The 20,981-nt window shown below is 33.6% G+C and overlaps 1 protein-coding gene across 1 annotated transcript in view; it reads left to right on the forward strand.

The window, feature by feature from the left end:
- DNAI4 (dynein axonemal intermediate chain 4) overlaps positions 1–20,750 on the forward strand; it is a 108,053-nt gene extending 87,303 nt beyond the window's left edge. Inside the window, 8 exon segments of the mRNA XM_055233448.1 lie at positions 652–738; positions 2,683–2,834; positions 4,323–4,480; positions 4,766–4,887; positions 10,563–10,661; positions 11,425–11,651; positions 13,710–13,866; positions 20,542–20,750. Coding sequence (XP_055089423.1) covers positions 652–738; positions 2,683–2,834; positions 4,323–4,480; positions 4,766–4,887; positions 10,563–10,661; positions 11,425–11,651; positions 13,710–13,866; positions 20,542–20,592 — 1,053 coding nt within the window. The 3' untranslated portion in view covers positions 20,593–20,750.
- The last annotated feature ends 231 nt before the right edge of the window (positions 20,751–20,981 follow it).

Consider the following 20,981-nt stretch of genomic DNA (forward strand, 5'->3'; position numbering starts at 1 on the left):
AAGTCTAAGATCCAAGGGCTGCTGATTCAGTTTCTGGTGAGAGCTCTCTTCCTGGTTTGCAGTGGCTGCCTTTTCACTGTGTCCTCACATGGCAGAGAGAGACCTCTCGTGTGTTTTTCTCTTTTTATAAAGTCACCAGTCCTGTCACATTAGGACCCCATCCTTATAATCTCATTTAACCTGAGATTCCTCCTAAAACCCCTATCTCCACATACAATCATATTGGAGGTTAGGCCTTCAACATATGAATTTTAAGGGGACACAATTCAATCTATGGCAGCTACCTTTAACTTAAGTGTCCTTTATTTTACATTTGAAATAATTGTCATCCTCAAAAACTCAAAATATATTATAACCTATTAATACAATCTCAGAAGACGACCTCAATATGTAAAAGAACTTGTTAGCAATTGGTTATTTTTAGGTGCTTATCTTTCTGTCTGCAAATGAGAAGCATTATACTGATTAATTTTTTTGCTTAGGAATGTGGAGGTATAGAGTAAAAACAGATGGTGTACTGGCATTTTTTCCTCTCAGTTGAAATATCTTACTACTATTTTTAACACAGCTCATTAATATATATCTTTATACATTTACCAATATTTTAATGCTATCTTCTCTTATTTTTAAATGTATTTTTCTGGTTTTCAGGATCTTTTGGCTGTTGGCTATGGGCACTTTGGATTTAAAGAGCAAAAAAGAGGATTGGCTTGCTGCTGGTCAATAAAGAATCCCATGGTAACCCAAACAAGAATAATAAGCATTTTTATCTGGCTGTTGACAAAATTCTTGTAAAGTATATAATTATGTGTAATAAATAAAGTCTAGAAAATTTTATCAATCGAGACTATTTTCTTTGGTTTAACTTCATAGCAATTAAAATTTGTTCTTGTTGACATAGGGTAAAGATAATTCATTTATTAATTCATTCAGTAAATATTTATTGAACGTGTACTATTTGCTGTTATATATGATGATGAAGAGTTGAACCATTATTGATTTTCACAGCTAATTATAAAGAAAAAATTAATCTTAAATGAAAATCCTTTGAAAATTATGGTTTTTTTTTTTTTTGAGACAGAGTCTTGCATTGTCGCCCAGGCTGGAGTGCAGTGGCGCAATCTCGACTCACTGCAAATTCTGCCTCCCGGGTTCAAGCGATTCTCCTGCCGCAGCCTCCCGAGTAGCTGGGACTACAGGTGCCCACCACCCCACCCAGCTAATTTTTGGATTTTTAATAGAGACAGGGTTTCACAATGTTAGCCAGGGTGGTCTTGATCTCTTGACCTCGTGATCCGCCCGCCTCAGCCTCCCAAAGTGCTGGGATTACAGGCATGAGCCACTGGCACCCAGCTGAAAATTATGTTTTTTAAATACCTGGTTTTTCTTAATATATGAACACCTCCTTATCACCTGACTGTTATTCTTAACAGATATAAAATAGATTTATATAACCTTCTTACTGTCATACATTTCTGAAAGAGAATGAATATAAAGAATCATAGTAGTAATTTTGCTAAAGAGCCCTAGTCAATCTGTCACTTTAAAGTTTTACATTTAGTTTAAATTCACGACTGAAATGCAAAGTGGAAAACTTAGAGAAGGGCCAGAAGAGCATATAAAAATGACTAAAATTTTTATAAATAGCTCTAGTCTGTAATATCTGTAACAGTGTTTGAATAAACAGCGATATGTCATATAGATCTGGGTTTATATAGCATAAAAGAAAAGAAGCAATTTTAAATGTGGAGGGATTGACATTGGATTCATCATCAGTAGTCTGTCTTCTTTTTTATGTAGGTGGAAAAACAGGAAAGGATTTAAATTCGACATTCAAACAAAACAAACTCTTCATGGGGTTGTAGAACAGAGTAACTTGGGGAGTTTTGGAACTTTTTCTGTTCATTCTTTAGATAACCCAAGCATCCAAAACAAATACTAGAAGACAGGAATATGTGCTAGATGATTAGTTTTTTTGTTCCCATGAGAAGGTAGACATGTGATGGTAATACTAATCCTGCTGAAAGATTACCAAAATATAATTATTGTAGAAGGTTGTGCTGTTCTTCCCTTCCTACTTTCCTCCCTCCCTTCCTTCCTTCCTGCCTTCCTTCCTTCCTTCCTTCCTTCTTCCTTCCTTCCCTCCCTCCCCCCTCCCTCCCTCCCTCCCTCCTTTCTTTCTTTCTCTTTCTTTTCTCTTTCTTTCTTTCTTTCTTTCTTTCTTTCTTTCTTTCTTTCTTTCTTTCTTTCTTTCTTTCTTTCTTTCTCTTTCTTTCTTTCTTTCTTTTTCTTTCTTTCTTTTTCTTTCTTTCTCTCTTCCTTTCTTTTCTTTCTTGAGATGGGGGTCTTGTTATGTTGCCCAGGTTGGTCCCAAACTGCTGGTCTCAAGTGATCCTCCCACCTCAGCCTCCCTAGTAGCTAGGATTCCAGGAGTGAGCCCCCATGCCCAACACTCTATTTCTTAAAGCCATTGAGTGCGGAGGATTCATACTTGATCAAAGGAAATGACCAAGTGAGGTTTTATTATTTTCTATACTGGAAATTAGGAAGACAGAAGTAACTGAATGTGGGCTAACTCTGCTCACATACCCACTGCCACCAAACTAAATCTCAGCCACCATTATATTCTGCCTTACTGTGGTCTACAAAAACAAATTGAAAATGTAATTTTTTAAAATTTAGTGGCCAGAACGTATTTATCAGAGTCCATATGGAGTTACTGCTGTGGATTTTTCAATTGGAGCACCTAACCTTTTAGCAGTTGGCTACTACAATGGCACAATTGCAATTTACAATGTACAGAGCAACAGTAATGTTCCACTTCTGGATAGTAGGTAAGAATCTGAGGATTAGATAAATGTATAATACATGCTTTTTCAGAAGGATTTACTCTAATGTTATTTAGTTTTGAGTAAATATTTATGTTGTTACTGTGAGTGATACCATTATTTTTGAAACATTTAATAATCCCTCATATTGTCTCTCCAGCTGGAATGGTCTGTCCTAATAGCTCCTTCAACTTCTTCTCTGCCCATCTCACTAACGAACTTCCTCTGGCTTGACAGTTTATGCTTATTCTTAAACTATTGCTTTGGTTTCACTTCTTCCAGGAAATCTTCCCATTTCTTTCTTTTGTGCAACCTATACATACCTTTATCATAGCGCTTATCACATTATATATAAAAATTATTTATGTGTATATATGTAAATCTATCTTATCTATCTATCTATCATCTATCTATCTATCTATCTATCTAACTAAGGAGGGTATAAGTTCCTTGAGAGCAAGGATTGAATCTTACATACTTTCTATCATCAGCATGTCATATAATACTGGACATGTAACAGGAGTCCAGTAAGTGTTTGATGAGTAATTGATGAATAAATGAGTTATATGAGGAAAGCCAAAAAGTTAGAGGTGAAAGATATTAAAAAGGCTAGATTTTTGTAATAGACAAGATACCAATGGGGGATGTTTGTAAAAGTGTTTGAATAAACTTAGCTAGAACTAGAAATAACCATTAAAGCAGAGGTTTCTAAACTTAACTTTCAAATTATTTGCAGTTTTGTAAGCATAGGCCTTTGTGCTTGTTTCTGGGAAGAGGGTCCATAATTTTCACCAAAAAATCAAAGATATGTATGATTTTAAAAATGTTCAGAATTGATTGCATTGGAGGGTTTGTATTAAAAATCAAGGTAGTCAGTACCATGAAAAGAACATCACATTAATCTGATAGGAAAAGAGTCAGTAATCTGAGAAGTGAGTTTAATTTTTCAGAAAAATTTTAACTGTAATCCATAGAGAGAGTCAAACCAATGGGCAATCTTGAAGCATAGGAGGAAGACTGAAATATAGAAAGAAGAATTGTTTACCTGGATAAGATTTAAATGATTAACAACTTAATTCATAAGAACATCATAAAGATGAAAATACTTATATTCCATGTGTCTAAAATAAAGTAAAAGTCAGAATTTATACAACTAAACTAAGAAAGAATTAATGAATAGAGTAAGAAAAGTAGATTCTGAAAAGAAAGAACATTTTTGCTTTTGTATTCCTGTTATGATAGCTAATATAGTTAAAGACCAGTACAATTTTTCTTTTGTAAGAAGTAGAAAAAATAACAGTGACTATTAAATAGAAAAGGGGTTGTCTTTCCTATTTTTTAAAATATTTAAAATAAAAGTCTATTTTTGAACAATAAAAGGATTATATAAATAGGTCATGATCTTCTAGAAAGCTGATCTTATCACTTATACTCCAAGGCCTTTAAGAAATTATTATAATGATTATATGTTTGGTATTATTTTTACTGTGTTAGTGAATCACCTCAAAAACATTTGGGACCTGTATGGCAACTACAGTGGATAGAACAAGATCGAGGAACAACAGGAGATGACAAAAGAGAAATACTACTTTCTATATCAGCAGATGGAAGAATCTCCAAATGGGTTATACGAAAAGGACTAGACTGTTATGGTAAAAGAAAAATCAAGTTATCTTTCTCTTGTTACGTGCTGAATTAAAATTTTCTAGTTAACCATGTGTGAAAGGTGACAAATTTTGGTTTGGCCAATAAGAAAAAAATTGGGCTTGGTCACGGTTTTTCTAAGCAGCTAGTTCTGGTGTGTGCTAATTTTAGCCTAATTACATGCAAAAGTTGGCAGAACTAATATTATTATTTGCAGGAGAAACACACATGATATTTGCAGTACTCTTTCATGTGGTAAATAACAAGTTATATGTGTTTTTCTTTAAATACAGATTTGATGCGATTAAAGAGAACTACAGCTGCCAGTAACAAAAAGGGAGGGGTAAAGGAAAAGAAAGATGATGCTTTGATATCTCGACAGGCTCCTGGAATGTGTTTTGCTTTTCATCCCAAGGTAAATTATTTCACTCTTATTTACCACTGGACATAACAATTTCCAAAAATTGAAGTGTATTAAGTCATAAAACAAGACCAAATATTAGCCTGTTAATGAATACTGTGCCTAATATATTAGAGACAGAAAGTAGATAAATGATTGCCTGGGCTAGGGGATGCAGGTGGAAAAATAGGTGAGGAGGGAGGGAAAAATAGGGAAGAATGAATATAAAGAATCATAGTAGAATTTTGACTTCCTAATGATGATGGAGTTTTTTGGGGGATGATGAAACTGTTCTAAAATTGATTGTGGTGATGGTTGCACAACTCTGTGAACAAACTACAAACTACTGGATTATATACTTGGCATGTGTGAATTATATGATATGTGAATTATATTCCAGTAAAGCTTTTTTTTAAAATTGTGCTTTGTAAGTGAAAAAATAAGCACAGATTTAGCTGCTAACCTAAGGTGGAATGGTACATTCCAGCTGGCTATACTATGATCTTTATCTACTTTTGCAGGTAGATAGATGAGAGGTATATATTTCTGAGGAACTATGGAAAAATTCTCTTTACAACTTTGTGCTTAACTCACGTGCCTCTCCTTTCCCCCCTTGGCCACTCTGCTGCTCTATCATACTTACAGAAACCTAATCCCCTTGTATATAGTCTTCTACATTTCAATTCATGTGGTGACTCTCAGGATTTGGGGATTAGAAAGACTACTTAATTTCATGTTTACCAAGAATCAAATCAGAGCACAGTTAATGAAGTCCTCCTTTTTCTTTTATCTGGAGATACTTTTTTTTATTTTTAATTTTTATGAGCACATAGAAGTTATATATATTTATGGGGTACATGTGATGTTTTGATACAGGCGTGCAATGAGTAATAATCCCATCATAGATTGTGGGGTATCCATCCCTTCAAGCATTTATCCTTTGTGTTACAAACAGTCCAATTATACTCTTTTAGTTCTTTTAAAGTGTACAATTAAATTATTATTGACTATGGTCACTCTGTTGTGCTATAAAATACTAGATGTTATTCATTCATTCTATTTCTTTGTACCCATTAACCATCCCCACCACCCCCCTACCCGGTAAACATCCTTGTACTCTCTATCAGTCTGGAGATACTTTGGAATCAGAATGTTCAACCACTATGATAGGCTTTTTCAGAACATGTATTCCATGTTTTCTGTTACATGTAATATGATCATCTCTTTGGTGACACCATCATCTACCTCATTATGCAAACCAAAACTTGAGCTCCTCTATTCTACCCTATCATCCAAATGATACTTAAATTTGATTGTCCCATCCCTTCCAGCCCAAGCCTGCTATTGCTAATGTAGTTCAGACCTTTCTTATTTTTTACTTTTACTACTACAGCCATCTTCTAACTTCCTTCATTCTTGAATTCCTTTAATTCACCTTAACTTTGACCCTAGTTCTCAATGTGGGCAGGGAGGGGAGAATTTTCCCATTAGGGAACATTTGGCAATGATTGGAGATATTTGTGGCTGTTGCAGCTGTCAGGAATTGAGGTGAGGGTGGGGAAGTGCTACCGGTATCTCTGGGAAGATGCCAGAAATGTTGCTAAATATCCTTCAATGTACAGGCAGCCACCACCCTCCCAGTGCACATCAGTCCCCAGCAGAGAATTATCTGGCCCAAAATGTCAATAATGCTTGGTTGAGACAACCTAGTCTAGTGTCCTGAAGTGTCCTTGGCATAAGGAATACAAGATGATCATATGGTCTGTAAGTAAAAACAGTTTTACTTCCTTCTGTCTAACCTGGTTGCCTTTATTTCTCTTTCTTGTATGATTGCACTGGTTACAACCTCCAGTACAGTGATGAGTAAAGACGATGAAAGCATGCATTCCTATATTGTTCCTGATCTTAGAGGAAAAGCATTTAGTCTTTTACTATTAGGTATGGTGTCAGATGAAGGCTTTTTGTAGACACAATTAATCAGATTGAGGAAGTTCCATTACATTCCTACTTTGTTGGGTGGTTCTTATTCGGAATGGACGTTGGATTTTGTTAAACGCTTTTCCGTATATATAAAGATGATCATATAGTTTTTCTTTTCAAGTTTGTTAATATGGTGAATTAGATTGATTTTTTGAATGTTTATCCCTGGAATAAACTTTATTTGATTGTTGTTTACTACCCTTTTAATATACGAATACATTTGATATATTGAAATTTTATTTAGAATTTTTGAATCTTTGGTTAGAAGAGAGATTGATCTATAGTTTTCTTGTGACATCTTTGACTTTGCTATCAGGGTAATCATGGCTGCATAGAATTCCTTTTAGAAAGAATTTTCATAAAATTAGTATGATTTCTTCATTATATACTTAATAGAATTAGCCATCTGGGCCTGGAGTTTTCTTTGTGGGGAGATTTTTAATTTTTAGCTACAAATTCAAGTTTTAATATATGTAGGGTTATTATGGTTATCTATTGCTTCTTGAGTGAGCTTTGGTAATTTGTGTCTTTTAAGGAATTTGTCTATTTTATCAAAGTTGTGGAATCTATTGACATAATATTCCCTTAGCATCCTTTAATAACTGTGGAATATATAGTAATCTCACCTCTATTTTTGTGTGTGTGTGTGTGACAGAGTCTCCCTCTGTCATCTAGGCTGGAGTGCAGTGGTATGATTATAGCTCACTGTAACTCTGAACTCCTGGGCTCAAGCTATCCTCCCACATCAGCCTCCTAAACAGCTGGGATTACAGCCACACACCACCATGCCTGGCTAATTTATTATTTTATTCATTTTATTTCATTTTTTTTTTTTTGAGACAGGGTCTCACCCTATAGTCCAAGTTGGAGTGCAATGGAGTGATCTTGGCTTACTGCAACCTCCGCCTCCTGGGTTCAAGCGATTCTCCCACCTCAGTCTCCGGAGTAGTTGGGATTACGGGTGTGCACCACCACACCCAGCTAATTTTTTGTATTTTTTTTTAGCAGGGACAGGGTTTCACCATATTGGCCAGGCTGGTCTCAAACTCCTGACCTCAAGTGATCCTTCTGCCTTGGCCTCCCAAAATGCTGGGATTATAGGCTTGAGCCACTGCACCTGGCCTAATTTATTTTTATTTTTGTTTTTGTAGTGATGTAGTCTTGCTATGGTGCCCAGGCTGGTGTCAAACTCCTGGGCTCAAGTGATGCTCCTGCCCTGGCCTCCCAAAGTGCTGGGGTTGTAAGCATAAGCCATGACACCACCCTGTGATTCCTAATATTAGTAATTTGTGTCTTCTCTCTTTTCCTGATTAGTCTGACTTATGTTTATCAATTTTATTGAACTCAGAGAAATGGCTTTTGACTTAATTGGTTTTCACTATTTTTTTTGTTTTCTTTATCATCAATTTCCACTTTGATCCTTATTATTTCTTTTCTTTACGTTGGTTTTAATTTGCTCTTGTTTTTCTAATTTTTTAGAATGAAAGCAGAGGTCATTGATTTATGACATTTTTCTTTTCTAATGTAGTTATTTGTGCTATAATTTTTCCCTAAGTACTGCTTTAGCAGCATCCCAAAAATTCTGATATGTTACATTTTCATTTTCATTCTGTTCAAATTACCGATTTCACCCTTGATTTCTTCTTTGATGGGTGGGTTATTTAGAAGCATGTTATTTAGTTTCCAGATATTTGGGGATTTTCCAAAGGTCTTTCTGTTACCAATTTATAATTCAATCCCATCATAATTAGAGAAAATACTTTTTATAAACTGAACTCTGTGAATTTATTAAGATTTGTTATAAAGCCCAGTATGTGGTCTATATTGGTAAATATTCCATGTATACTTGAGAAAAATATGTATTATGCTTTTCTTGGTTAGAATATTCTATAAATGTCATTCAGGTTAAATTGGCTGATGATGTTGTTCAAGATTACTTCTCTTTGCTGATTTTCTTCCTACTTCTTTCAATTATTGAGAAAGAGGTATTAAAGTCTCCAACCATAATTGTATATTTGTCTATTTTTCCTTGTAATTCTATCAGTTTTGCTTTGTGTATCTTGATGCTTTCTTATTAGGTACATACATATATTTAACATTATTATGTCCTATTGATCAATAAACTCCTTTATCACTATGAAATGGCCCTATTTATAACTTGTGATATTTTTTTACTCTGAAATCTACTTAGTATGATATTAGTATAGCCACTTCAGCTTACTTTTAACTGGTGTTAGCCTGGTTGATCATTTTTTATGCTTTTTCTTTTAACCTATTTATCTCTTTATACTTAAATTTTTTTGTAGGTAGCATATAATTGGGTCTCACCTTTTTATACAATCTTAAAATCACTGCCTTTTAATTATGCTGCTAGGATCATTTACATTTAGTTTGATTATTAATATGGTTAGGTTTGAGTCTAACATCTTGCTTGAAGGGGGCATATATAAAATATCTGCCTTCCTTATCTTGAGACAGGACTCTGAAGGGCCATCTTCTCTCCAGAGCTTCTTAAACTTTGGACTGAGCCCTTGATTGCAACTGCATCACGGCTCAACTGAAATATCTGCCCATTCCTGTTTTCCACATAGAGGTTGTTCCTGAGAGCACTCCCTAACACTCTGGCATGAAATCTCAGAGTTTATTTGCTGGGAAACCCAACTTTTAACAGTGACCTTGAAGATCGCTAGCGAAAAATGACCACTTATAAATGGTGTTAGAAAAATAAGTATCCATATTAAAAAAGGAATTCGATTTCTATCCTATCATACACAAAAACCTTTCAGAAGAAAATGTAGGAAAATATCTCTAGGACCTTAAGGTAGGGAAAGATTTCTTAAAGCACAAAAAATGCTAAATATAACAGAAAATGAGAACTTATGTTCATCAAAGACAGTAAAAAGAAAATAAAAAGGTAAGTCATACACTGGGAGAAGATATTTATAACATGTTATAGACAAAGCAATAGATTCTAGAGTATATAAAGAACTCAAACAAATGAAAAATAACAAGATGTATTATTACTAAAGTTATCGGGACACAAAAGAAGAGGAACCACAAGTGGCCAATGAACATAAAGTGCTCAACCTTACTGATACTCACATAAATAGGAATTAAAAACAGGTGATGTAATTTTACATCTAATAGAATGGCAACATTTAAGATTTCTGATGTAACCAACTGTTGAAGAGAATGTGAGTCAGATAACTTTTAGATAGGACTGTCTGGGAATATGTATTGGTAATACGAATTTGGGAGAAATTATACTTTATCATGTAGTTTTTTTTTCTTTTTTCAATATCATGTAGTTTAAAAGTGTATATCTGTCTTTTCTTTGACTAGTTGTAATGAAAGAGCACTTAGTATTTCCCTGGACTGCTAGTTCCATTGTCAGGTAGCTCTAAATGTTAGAAAGTTTCTTATTTATTTTAAGCCAGTGTTTTTCTATGTAATTTCCATACAGGATATTAAATGCTACCCCGATTCCAGCAAAGGACCAATTTATATTTTCTTTTGCACAGTAGTCTCTCAGGTAGTTTGATTATTACAAATTCATGACAAAAGAAAAAGACAAGATTGGTATATTCAAGATAGTGTTTTTATTTTGGGTTCTTGAATTGATTTTAATAGATCCAGAAATATCTAATCTTCTATTCATCACACTTACTAATGTATCACAAGCCAATGCATTTCGATGTTTTGTGTTGTAGGACACAAATATCTATTTGGCTGGCACTGAAGAAGGTCATATTCACAAGTGTTCTTGTTCATATAATGAACAATACTTAGATACCTACAGAGGACATAAGGTTAGTTTAATTATAGTAGGTTGGAACATTTATTTTGTATTTCTGAAAAAATAGTACCATTATACACAGAATATGTAATATGCAATAAATTTACAACTTCAGAGTTAAAAATACCATCTTGAATTAAGTGTTTTCTTCTATGGAAACCACCAATAATGTACGGGGCATTTTATTTGACTTCTAGATAGCCTTGATTTCTTCTTGAAAGTTTGGAAGTTTTGTTTCTAAAAGATTTTGCTTATGATAACATGCTGATCCTAAAGTAAAATTGTCTTTCACCCATACCTGGTCTCTATAGCTTATTTTTATAATTTTTTTTTTTAAGAGATGGGTCTCACTGTTACCCAGGCTGACCTTGAACTTCACTTTATCTTCCACTTGATCTTCCCACTTTAGCCTCTAAAGTAGCTGGGACTACAGGCAAACACCACTGCACCTGGCTGTATATCTTGTCATGATTGTTTCAGCCACATTTTCTTCATTTTCGCCCTCATTTCTTTTTTTTCTTAATACTCTTTATTTTTTCAAAGTATGCATAATATGTGTTAAATTTAGTGAATATTGTAGCAACTATATTTTTATGTTTCTAAATGTAATAATTTAGGGAAGATTCAATCTATGATCTTATTCTCAGCTAAAATAATGCCCACACAATAATGAACAGTGTGAAAATCTAGAAATCTTAGCATTTTTAATTTGCTGGTCAAGTTTAAAATAAAAGATGTTAAATATTATTTACCTATGTATTTTTTTTTATTTCTAGGGTCCAGTGTATAAAGTGACATGGAATCCATTTTGTCATGATGTATTTTTAAGCTGTTCTGCAGATTGGGGTGTTATTATATGGCAACAGGAGAATGTCAAGCCATTTTTGAGTTTTTATCCAACTACTTCTGTTGTTTACGATGTTGCCTGGTCTCCAAAATCATCCTATATATTTGCAGCTGCAAATGAGAACAGGGTGGAGATTTGGGACCTTCATATCAACACGTAAGTGTTACTATTTTTCTTGGGTGTATTTATAGTAGAAGCAGTTCAAACTAAATGATACCTGATAGTTTTGACACCAGTTAGAGGGTACTGCAGTTACTTTAAAATAAGTAATAGTTTATGAGAGTCCTTTTTGAATAAAGATAACGCCAGGATGCTATATTAATGTCAATTATTTATACCGTATGTGGTTTTAAAAATATTTGAATGAAAGTAGTTTACCTTGGCTGGGCACAGTGGCTCACACCTGTAATCCCAGTACTTTGGGAGGCTGAGGCGGTGGATCACTTGAGGTCAAGAGTTCAAGACCAGCCTGGCCAACATGGCGAAACCCCATCTCTACCAAAATACAAAAACTAGCCAGGTGTGGTGGCATGCACCTGTAGTCCCAGCTACTCGGGAGAAAGAAACAGGAGAATCATTTGAACCCAAGAGGCAGAGGTTGCAGTGAGGCAAGATTGTGTCAGTGTACTCCAACCTGGGCAACATAGTGAGACTCTGTCTCAGAAAAAAAAAAGAGAATAAAGAAAGTAGTTTACCTTACTCATCTCCTCAAACTTTTCTAGGACGATATAGGATATAATAGCTATCTTGAGTTCTTATTCATTGCCTGGTTTAGAGAAACATACAGAGGCATTTTTACATTTTTAACTAAAAGTTTTCTACAATAGAAAAAAGGGACAAAGTAATTATTTTTGCAACATTTACTTATGCTTTTACCTTGTTTCAAAAATATTCAAAGGGGTATGAACTTAATTAAAATATTTGATTTAAGATATTACACCAAAATTATTAGAGGATTGTCTAAATTAATTTATTCTTCCTAATATGAAAGCTTAATACAGTGTTGAAATAAAAAGGTTAATGGTTCTACATTTTCAGTTGGAAATTATAATATATCTTTATGCTAGTTTTTAGCAAAAGCAGCAAGAAAATAAATTCTTGTTTGAAAGAAATGATGTCAAATTCAATGGATTTATTCTTCATGAGAAAATTTTTTGCTGGGAATTAATAATTCAGTAACTTTAAAATTTTGCCCTGGTTTGTTTTATAAAACAGTATGAACCAAAAATCAAGGATTACAAGTATGAGGTGACTAATGTATAAAGTGGCTTCTTAAACAATCCCATGTCTGATTTTAATTTTTCTGGAAAAGCTGTAATTCCCAGGACAGCACATTTTTAAAAGAAGTATACAAACTTGCTACTTGTCTTCTTTTGAGGACACGAGGTAGATTGCTTTAGATGACGAAGATGGGAAAACTTCTTGTTCAAAATGTACTTGTACGTTCCAGAGGTTCATTTGGATAAAAACATTATTCTGTTAAAAGACAGTTATTATTTAAGAAGTTGTGTTAGGGGTCTCCAGAGAAACAGAACCAATAAGATGTATGTATCTACTTAGATCTATTGTTGTCTCTGTCTCTATATATCTCTATCTTTATATCTATCTCTTGAGAGAGAGAGACATTTATTTTAAGGAGTGGGTCCTATCAAGTATGAAATCTGCAGTGCAGCCTGGTGGGCTGGAATTTTCAGCAGGAGTCATGTTGCAGTCTTGAGTAGAAAGGCATTCTGCAGGTAGAATTTTATTCCACTTTGGTGGATATCATTCTTTTCTTTTAAGGCCTTCAACTAATTGGATGAAGCCTACCCACATTATGGAGGGTAATCAGCTTTATTCAAATTCTAGTGAATTAAATGTTAATTGTATTTGAAAAAAAATACCTTTACAATAGACTGAAGTTTGATCAAACAACTGGGTACCATAGCCTAGCTAAGTGGACACACAAAGTTAACCATCACAGAAGTTTAAATTTATGAGTTCACATCTTAATTGTGAAGTACTTTAATTTACCTGGTTGAAATTAGCTCATTGAAGAAATGAAGGTTTTGATTGAGTAAGGAGTGAGGAGCAGTTATTTTGAGTTTGGAAACACTTAAATAGGCTTATGGTTTTTGTTACATTAAATTTAAAAAATGTCAAATTTTTCTTTGTCTATTTAAAAGACCATATTAATATAACAATTGAATTTACAAATAAAATATTTCATTACAGTTTGGACCCTCTGATTGTGAATACTGCTAACCCTGGAATCAAGTTCACAACCATTCTCTTTGCCAAACAAACAGATTGCCTTCTGGTAGGAGACAGTGATGGACAGGTTTCTGTGTATGAACTGAGAAATATGCCTACTGTTTTGGAATCTGGCCGGGTAAGATGCAAGAGTAAAAAAGTTTGTGTCATTTTATTAGTCTATTCAGTTATACTTTTGTAGCATGCAAAGGATTTACATTTCTCAATATCTTAAGTGTAATATAATAAAAGAACATAAATTCCAAGAGTTGCTAACTTCTAGACACTAGGGTTCTAGACACGACCTACCAGGGTTATTTTTTTTTTTCAGCCTCATCTTCTTTATCTGTAAAAGATAATGAGAATAATAATGTTGGTGAGCAAAATAATTGTAAATATTATATGGGAGAAACTAAAATTGTGCTTGGTATGTAATCGGGACTTAATAATTCTTAAAGATATTCAGAGAAATTTACGTCATATATTAAAAGATTGTTACATAAAATAATTGTATTTTCAGATATTTTCCAGTGTTCCTGAAATGGGTATTTATTTCTGTTGGGTTAGCATTATCGTATTCTCTTATTCCACATTCTTTGAATACCCAAGTTTTGTGTCGAACTTTGACAGACAACTCAGTGTCAATAGATGCCTATTATTTAAAAAAAGTTTTCAATTTTCAATTTAAAATTTCCATTTTTTCTCTTTCTTATGTTTAAATTGTTATTATAAACAGTAATCTGGTAAATATTAGCACAAATATGATTAATACACTAAAATATTAAAAATATGCACAAATCAATATGAAAAAACACCAAGACTTCAATAAAAAAATGGGCAATGGTCGGCAACAGGTCATTCCCAAAAAATGACTAGTAGCTATGTTTTAAAATCCAACCTCACTAATAATTTAAAAGATAAAATGTTATTAAATTCAAATAGCATTCTCACATATCAGATTTACAAGGTTTATTTAAAAATAATTTTTTAATAAGACTACTCTGTACTGGCAAACATTTGATGAGTCCTCTCATACTGGTGGTTGGAATACAAATCGGTATAACTTTTTGGAAGTAATTTGACAATCTGAATCAAGACTGTTAGAAATGTTTAGAGAAGGCTGGGCATGGTTGCTTATGCTTGTAATCCCAGCACTTTTGGAGACCGAGGCAGGTGCATCACTTGAGGTCAGGAGTTCAAGACCAGCCTGGCCAATGTGGTGAAACTCTGTCTCTACTAAAAATACAAAAATTAGCTGGGTGTAGTAGTAGGTGCCTGTAGTCCCGGGTACTCAGGAGGCTGAGGCACGAGAATCATTTGAACGTGGGAGACGGAGGTTGCAGTGAGCTGAGATGGCGCCACTGCACTCCAGCCTGGGCAACAGAGCAAACTTCTGACTCAAAAAAGAAATGTTTAGAGAATATTGATTCCTTTTAACTAGCAATTCCACTTCTGAGACTAGCCTATAGAAATGTTTATAAATGTAATAAAATAAATTAACTGTAGCATTATTCATGAGATGATAAGAAAAGAAAAGGAAAGGGAAAACAGAACAACATAAATATCCAACAAGAAGGAAATGTGGCCAGGGAAATCAGATGGTTGATTAGATCTGGGTCACATGTAGGAGGTAGAGTTCTGTCCCAACCATATGGACTACAAATGTTAAATAAGTAAATAAATAAAATAAATAAAATGCTTGTCATTTCCCCAGCCTAAAATTCATGGGGCTTATTTCTTTACTTACTTCAAATCTTTGCTCAAGTGTCACTTTCTCAGTGAAGTCTTTCCTGATTGTCTTATTTAAAATTGCAACCTCTACTATCTTTCACATTCCCTATTCAATACTCTTTCACGACTTATTTTTTAAATAACATTTACCATCTTTGAATATACATAAACTTACTTATGCATTTTATATTTATTTATATACAAATGTATGCATGCATTATAGCAAAATTTATTTATATATTTTGTTAATTGCCTGTGTCCCACATCTAGAATGTTAACTCTATGAAAATAGTGATTTTTATCTCTTTTTTTGGGTTGTATTACCATGGACTAGTATAGTGTCTGGCTTATAGTAGTTATTCAACAAATGCTTGTTGAATAAATATGCATTGAAAAACTAGAGAAAAAATTAACATGCTTTGTATTACAACTATTAGTTATTAGTGGTGGAGTCATGGGTAAATTTTAGTTTTTCTTTTTACTTACCTGTTTTCCATATCATCTGTATTTTTTTCGCAAAATGCATTGGTTTTCTTACATAATAATTTTAGTCTACTCTGAGGAATGTAATCCTAATGGCTTTTTCATGATATTAAACATGTTTTCATTTCTCACACATTTATTGAGTATCAGATATTTTAACAGGTACTGGGATATTTATCTCCACATTGAAACTTGCCTAAGATACACAACTCAATGACCAAAAGAAATTAAAAGAAAATTCCATTCTTATTCAAATGTCTTAAAATGTTTAAGTGAATCCAAATACATAGTTTATAGTAATCTTTTTTTCTTCTTTTGTCCATAAGCCTCCAATTCTAAATGTAGCCTCAAAGCCTAAATTCATCTTTTTAAAAAAAAAAAAAAATCTCTGTGATTCTCTTAGTCCATCTCACAAGAGCTCTAAGAACTTGCCCACAAACTCTGAATTTGCGGTGGTTGAGAGCGGGAATTGAGTTGTTTGAGTTGTTTTAAAATTTTTGTTATTGTGTGTTGGAGATAGTGGTGGAAGAGAAATCTGTGAATATTGGCATGTTGATTCTTTTCTTTTCATCGAATGTATATATATATGTATTTGTGTGTGTATTTTTATATATATAAAACCTATCAAGTGTGACAATAATCTATCAATAATAAGTTGCAGTATTTTGTATACTTATTTTTCTTACTAGTTTGAGCCCTTTGGAAACATATATGTAAGTGTCTAGCTCAGTACTAGCACATAATGGGCATTCGGTGAATACTGAATGACTGAATGAGCAAACACACAAGCAAAAGACATGGTTTCTAAGAAAGGGACAATAGATATTCAAGAAACTATAATCAAGTCATAAAGAACAGAAATAATGAACTACTATAGAATCACAGAGCAGGAGAATAATTGACTTTTGGAAGGTGAATGGGAAGAGGAAAAGGAAAATAAGAGAATGCTTTTGGGAAGGTTTTCACAAAGGAGATTAAATTTCAACTATGCTTGGAGGTTTAGGATTTTTCCTTGCAGATAGGGAAAAATTGGAATTGTTATTCCTGACTGAGGGAAAAGCTCGAGCAAAGATAAGGAATTGGAAAGGTTTGTGTCATCTTAAGGAACTGGTAGGTTGACTTTTTTGACTGGTAAGGAAGTTGCTTGAGAGAAAAGTGGCAAAGGGGCCAGTATAAGAGTAATTTAATAATTTATATACTGGTAATAGAAATTAAAATAGCCTCTTCAGAAAGCAATGAAATAAAATGGAAAATTCAAATACCATACAAGCCATACAGAATCACATCTTCCACATGCACAATGGGAGACATGTATAAGGAAATATCAATGTGAGGTGTTTTTAAAAATTTATTTCTTATTTCTTTTTTTGAGACGGAGTCTCGCTCTTGTCACCCAGGCTGGAATGCAGTGGGACGATCTTGGCTCGCTGCAACCTCTGCCTCCCAGGTTCAAGCAATTCTACTGCCTCAGCCTCCTCAGTAGCTGTGATTACAGGCGCCCACCACCACGCCCGGCTAATTTTTGTACTTTTTTAGTAGAGACAGGGTTTTGCCATGGCTGGTCTCGAACTCCTGACCTCAGGTGATCCGCCCACCTCGGCCTCTCAAAGTGCTGGGATTACAGGTGTGAGCCACTGCACCTGGCCAATTTATTTCTTATTTCTAATGTTCCCTACGGTAGCCTTTATATGTACAAAAGATTACTCAGTCTACTTTGATTTTAAAAATTCATATTCAAATGATATAAGATTTACAAAAAACAAACAGTTCATCTTAAGTTCTTACATTTAGATTATATATTTTGTTATTCTCTTTTTAAGTCTAGCAGATTTTAATACATGCTAAATGAGCTTTTGCAACTTAATTAAATTTTCTTAAATATTTTAAATCTCATTTATAAATTTAATATATTGGGTTTTTAAGCACTTCAATTTTCTTATGGACAAACAAGTCTCAGATACTTAAGGAATTCTTATTAATTTCATAAATTAAAAATTTTAAATGTGATGGATACTATATTTTCTTACATATTCCAATGCCGTTTACAAATTAGTAAGATTTCAATCCATGATTGTAAGTGTAAATCAATTACCCAAATTATACATTTATATAAGAAGCAAATGTTTCTGTTAGACATTCCAATATGGCAACTTCTCATATACATAATGAATATTTAAAATATTAAAAATATATACATTCCTTAATGCAGAAAATACTAAAGTTATCTGTTTGATTTGCTGCATCATTTTTGTACACAGTGTTTATTCTTCTCAGGGTAAAAAAGATTAACATTATAAGTAGTTTTGAAGATTATTTTCCCAACTAGCCAAGATGCATCTTGACTTAAGATTTTAGCCAGGCCTGACACTGTGAACATTTAAGGGGATTTATCTAACTACCTTAGCTGCCAGCCTGAGCCCTGTTTTACTGTTGATTTGTCAGTGCTCCAATGCATTTGTCTCCCAGCCCATGTCTCCTAAAGTCTAGTTACACATTACCTAAGTCCTCCATCATCTCACGGAAGTCTGCAACCCTGCCTATGTTGCTGGATCACTTGATTGACTTCAGTTCATTGATTTACTGTATCATTAAATTCTAAATTATTACAGTTTTCCTATGCAGTAGGATTACAACTTTTGTAGATGTTTAAATGCCATCTGATTAGATTAGATTCTATCCGTTTTTTTTTTTCTTTTTTCTTTTAGAAAAGGTCTCACTCTGTTGCCTAGGCTGGAGTACAGTAGCCTGATCTTGGCTCATTGCAGCCTCAAACTCTTGGAATCAAGCAATTGTCCCACCTCAGCCTCCCAAGTAGCTGGGACTACAGGTGCATACCATAATGCCCAACTAATTTTTGTATATTTTGTAGAGATGGGGTTTTGCCGTGTTATCCAGACTCATCTCGAACTCCTGGACTCAAGTGATTTGCCCGCCTAAGCCTCCTCAAGTGCTAGGATTACAGGCGTGAACTACCAGGCCTAGCCCAGATTCTGTACATCTTTAGGGCTTTGTTCAACTCATGGGTAATGGTGTGAAAAACATGCTAATGAGAAAACAATGTTTAGTAGCCTTGTTTGTATACTGACAAATTGAAAACAACCCAAATGATTATCAGTGGAAGACTGGATAGATAAAATATGACATTTTCACACGTGTAATTACAATACAGAGATTTAAATGACCTATATCTTAAAGTGTTAATATGACAAATTTTAAATACATTTAAAAAACAGCATTGAGTGATAAAAGCAAATTTCCATAAGGTAAGTACAATATGTTATAATATATGTAAGTATTATTTAAACACAAAAATAAAAACATATTCTTAGTAGACACATTTATAGTTGGTAAAAGTATAAAGTATAGACTGGAATATAGAAGAAAAATACTTAATTTTTGTGTTTGGGTTTGAATTGGTTACGCAATCTTTTAATTTGAACAGTATGCTCTACAAGCAGAAAGCTAAGCTGAGAGAATCTGAACATTTTTGGCAAACCTGTGTGTGTGTATGTGTGTGTGTGTGTGTGTGTGTGTGTGTGAGAGAGATTTCAAGGCCGGTAAGAATAATTTGCTTAACAAATCAATTCCATATTGTTAGTAAATAAACATAATTTTTGGATACAAATATGTTTTTCATGTTTTTGGTCACTATATTTGAAAGGCTTAGGGTTATATTTTTGGGGAGATTAAACAACAACAAAAAACCATTAATTAGTTTTTTTTGTTACTTACAGCCAAATGTTAAGGACAATACCTTTTCTTTCTTAGCTTATAGAGAATTATAGTCATAATAATAATTTGAAGTTCCAAAGTAATGTCAAAAACATTATTTCCTACCAAGATATCTTGTCAAGTAACATTATGACCTATAATTTTTTCATTAATTTTAACCAAGAGTGAATCAAAGTTTTGGAAGCCTTATGATTTCATTCTATATGAAAGATGTGCACCAAATTTATGATAAAGGCTGCCCCTGGGACGTGAGGGAAAAGGAAGAACAGTATAAATGAGAAAGTTTAGGCTTAAGCATTAAGGTTAAATAGGAGATGCCAAAATTTTCTTCTTACTGAATCTTTATAAAATTATTTATCAGAATTCATTAAAAGAGTCTTTCAGCCAGGCGCGGTGGCTCACGCGTGTAATCCCAGCACTTTGGGAGGCCAAGGAGGGCGAATCATGTCAGGAGATCGAGACCATCCTGGCTAACACGGTGAAACCGTATCTCTACTAAAAATACAAAAAAAATTAGCCAGGCGTGGTGGCACGTGCCTGTAGTCCCAGCCACTCGGGAGGCTGAGGCAGGAGAATTGCTTGAACCCAGGAGGCAGAGGTTACAGTGAGCCGAGATTGCGCCACTGCACTCCAGCCTGGCGACAGAGCAAGACTCTGTCTCAAAAAAAAAAGAGTCTTTCATGGAAAGAGTAGGTTTATACTAGGAAATAACCATTACTGTTTAAACTTACCTTTGCTTGTTTCCCTTTTACAATCTTATTGGATATGTGTATCACTAACTTATAAATTTTAAATGGCATTTTAAAGACTACTTTACCTTTTAATTTGCATTTTATTGCATTGTAATTTTGTGACTTTTTTTTTTCAGGGAGATATAATAGATACTTTGCTTGGATCCAAGTCAAACCAACCAGCATAATTCATCATTCCTAATATTTTTCTTGTAGTTGTTTGAAAAAATGAATTAACATCCAATATTCTGTATTATATACTGTACACCAGATTTTGATTTCAGAAAACAATATTTGATGTATAACTTCCACTTAATTTAAATTTAATAAACTTTTATTTCAGAGATATTTGATTAGTTTACAATCTAAGAGTTATCCTTAAGAGTTTCAGTGGAATTTTCTTAATTTTTCTAAAGATATTCCTACTCTACTTTTTGATCATATTCTAAGTACATATGAGTACATGTACATTCTTATACAATGTCTAAATGGGTTAGAAAATTATTATACTTGTAGAAGCGAAACTTGGAAATTATTAGAATCACTAAAACCAAAATCTTTATAAGACACAATTCTA

The sequence above is a fragment of the Symphalangus syndactylus genome, chromosome 19 (genome assembly GCF_028878055.3).
Source record: "Symphalangus syndactylus isolate Jambi chromosome 19, NHGRI_mSymSyn1-v2.1_pri, whole genome shotgun sequence".
Lineage (NCBI taxonomy): Eukaryota > Metazoa > Chordata > Mammalia > Primates > Hylobatidae > Symphalangus > Symphalangus syndactylus.